This window comes from Myotis davidii, unplaced genomic scaffold, assembly GCF_000327345.1.
Source record: "Myotis davidii unplaced genomic scaffold, ASM32734v1 scaffold332, whole genome shotgun sequence".
Taxonomy (NCBI): domain Eukaryota; kingdom Metazoa; phylum Chordata; class Mammalia; order Chiroptera; family Vespertilionidae; genus Myotis; species Myotis davidii.
The window spans coordinates 3,787,502-3,789,547 of NW_006285779.1; the positions used below are offsets into that span (position 1 = coordinate 3,787,502).

The window sequence follows — 2,046 nt, forward strand, 5'->3', positions numbered from 1 at the left end:
AGCCCGGCTGGGGCGCAGAAACCGGGCGCAGGCCATCCTGCCTCCAGCCTCCGGGATCGAGGGGGTATCTCTGTAAGTGCACGTTGGCGCAAACAAAAGGCCCCGCGGGACTCACTGACCCAGACAACCTGGACTGCAGAGACCGCTCTAACCCGCTGCCTCCTCCGGCAGCGGCCGAGACCAGGCGCGCTTACAAAGGCATTGGGTTGCCGGCCAGAAAGCCAGGAAGCCTCCGATCAACAGAGCCAGGGCAGCGCCTGCCTCCCACTCTCCGAGAGCCTAGCAGGAGCTGCTGGCTCCTCCGAACACATCGGGAACCGGGAGCCGAGGGAGTGTGACGTCCCGAGAGGCCCGGAGCCACCTGAGCGTCAGTCATTTTGAGCGCCTTGGCCAGGGCGGCGCGCTCGGCGGAGGCCAGGTACTTCTGGCGGTGAAAGCGCTTCTCCAGCTCGCAGATCTGCAGGCGCGTGAAGGACGTGCGCGGCTTCTTCTTCTTGGGGGGCGTCCGGTTCTGATAGGGGTGACCTATACGGCGTGTTACAGTGAAGGGTGAGAGGGCCACTGGAGCGGGAGACAGACAGACGGCAGAGGCAAGCGGCAGAGCGTCAGGAGGCGTCCCAGGCCCGACACCCCGCGACTCAGCGAGCATAGCAGCTAGACCCCCAAATCAGAGCCGATTGGGGCCTCGATCCTCCCTTCAGCCCTCAGCTCCAAGCCGGGGCCGGAAAGGGCCCCCTCCCGCCGCCAAGCTGCAGCCGCTGCTGCCACCACGGAGGCCTCCCCAGTCCTGGACTTCCACGTGCCCGACCAGACACTATACCACAGCCACCTCCCCAGTCTCCCTGAGGCAGCAGGAGATGGCAGCCCCCTAGGGCCCCCCACAGCTTCCCACTGCCCCAGGCCTCCAGCCTCAGAGAAGCTGCCCAATAGTAAGAGGCTGGACCCTGCCTGGTCCTGACATAAACCTCCATCACACAGCGATGTACCAGACACATCACATACAACAGTGGCAAGTTACAGATCTACACATCCAAACACGCCAGCAGACAGGCACAGGCACTCAGGCAGACACGCACAGGACATGGCAACACAAGGCAGTCATATACTCGTTCCGGACCTTCCTTAGGCCTGAAGGACGAGGAGATGCGCTGTGGCTCCCCTAGGTAGGCCTCTGTGAGGTACCTTTCAGCAGACCCAGGATTAGTGGGTTCCAGGTTGGGGCTTCCCTCAGAGTCCTTCCCTCATTCCAGCGCGGAGAGAACTTGGGTTGGGGCAGTGGAGCCCCTTGAGTACAGGGCCCTTCCTAGAGCCCCAAAGTGGAGTCGCTGTTCTGCCTCCAGGAATCTTCCCTCCCCTCAAAAAAACTTTTTGCCACAGACCTAGAGTCTGAGCCAAGGTTGGAACAGGAGCAGGGGGGCCTGGGGTGCCCTAGGGTCTCCTGGTCTAGGGTCTAGCTCTAAGCTGCCTACCCCCCTTTCACAGTTGGGCGCTGGAGCCCAAACCCCGCTGGAGTCCCGGCCTGTGCCTCCCTCCTCCTGCTCCAAAGGCCTGTCCGGAACCCAGACTCCACTCGTGGCTGCTTCGCTGCTTCCCAGCGGGCGTGGGGGCCTGGCTGGGCGGGAAGATAATACTCTCAGATGCAGGGGATGCCAAGGGAAGCGGGAAGTGAAGCCGGGGAAAGGGCCCGCGCCGAGCCAGGGCTGAGCGCCGACAGCGGAAGCCGGGGCGCAGAGAGCCGGGACTAACGGAGGAAGGCGGGGAGCAGGCGGCGGAGAGGGCGGCAGCCGGCGCCGCGGAAAGCGCAATCGTCCCGGGAGTAGTCCTTCGGCGGCCAATCGACCCTGGGCCTGGCCGGTGCATTATTTACAACGGAGGACCGGGGGTAGGAGGTGGAGAAGGCCGAGCCCGGACAAAGCCAGGAGGAGGAGGTGGGGGAGAAGGCCGAGTCCCGACAGAACGAAAATGAAGCGGGCGGCTCAGCCTCACACTGCCACCGACCTGGGCGCAGCCCGCAGTTCGGGAAGAAAGGCCGCCAGCTCCGCCGCT

The 2,046-nt window shown here is 64.2% G+C and overlaps 1 protein-coding gene across 1 annotated transcript in view; it reads right to left on the reverse strand.

The window, feature by feature from the left end:
- The window catches only part of TLX1 (T-cell leukemia homeobox 1), a 4,419-nt gene extending 3,596 nt beyond the window's left edge, over window positions 1-823 (reverse strand). Inside the window, exon 1 of the mRNA XM_015559274.1 lies at window positions 362-823. Coding sequence (XP_015414760.1) covers window positions 362-649 — 288 coding nt within the window. The 5' untranslated portion in view covers window positions 650-823. The remainder of the gene's footprint in view (window positions 1-361) is intronic.
- Between the last annotated feature and the right edge of the window lie 1,223 nt (window positions 824-2,046).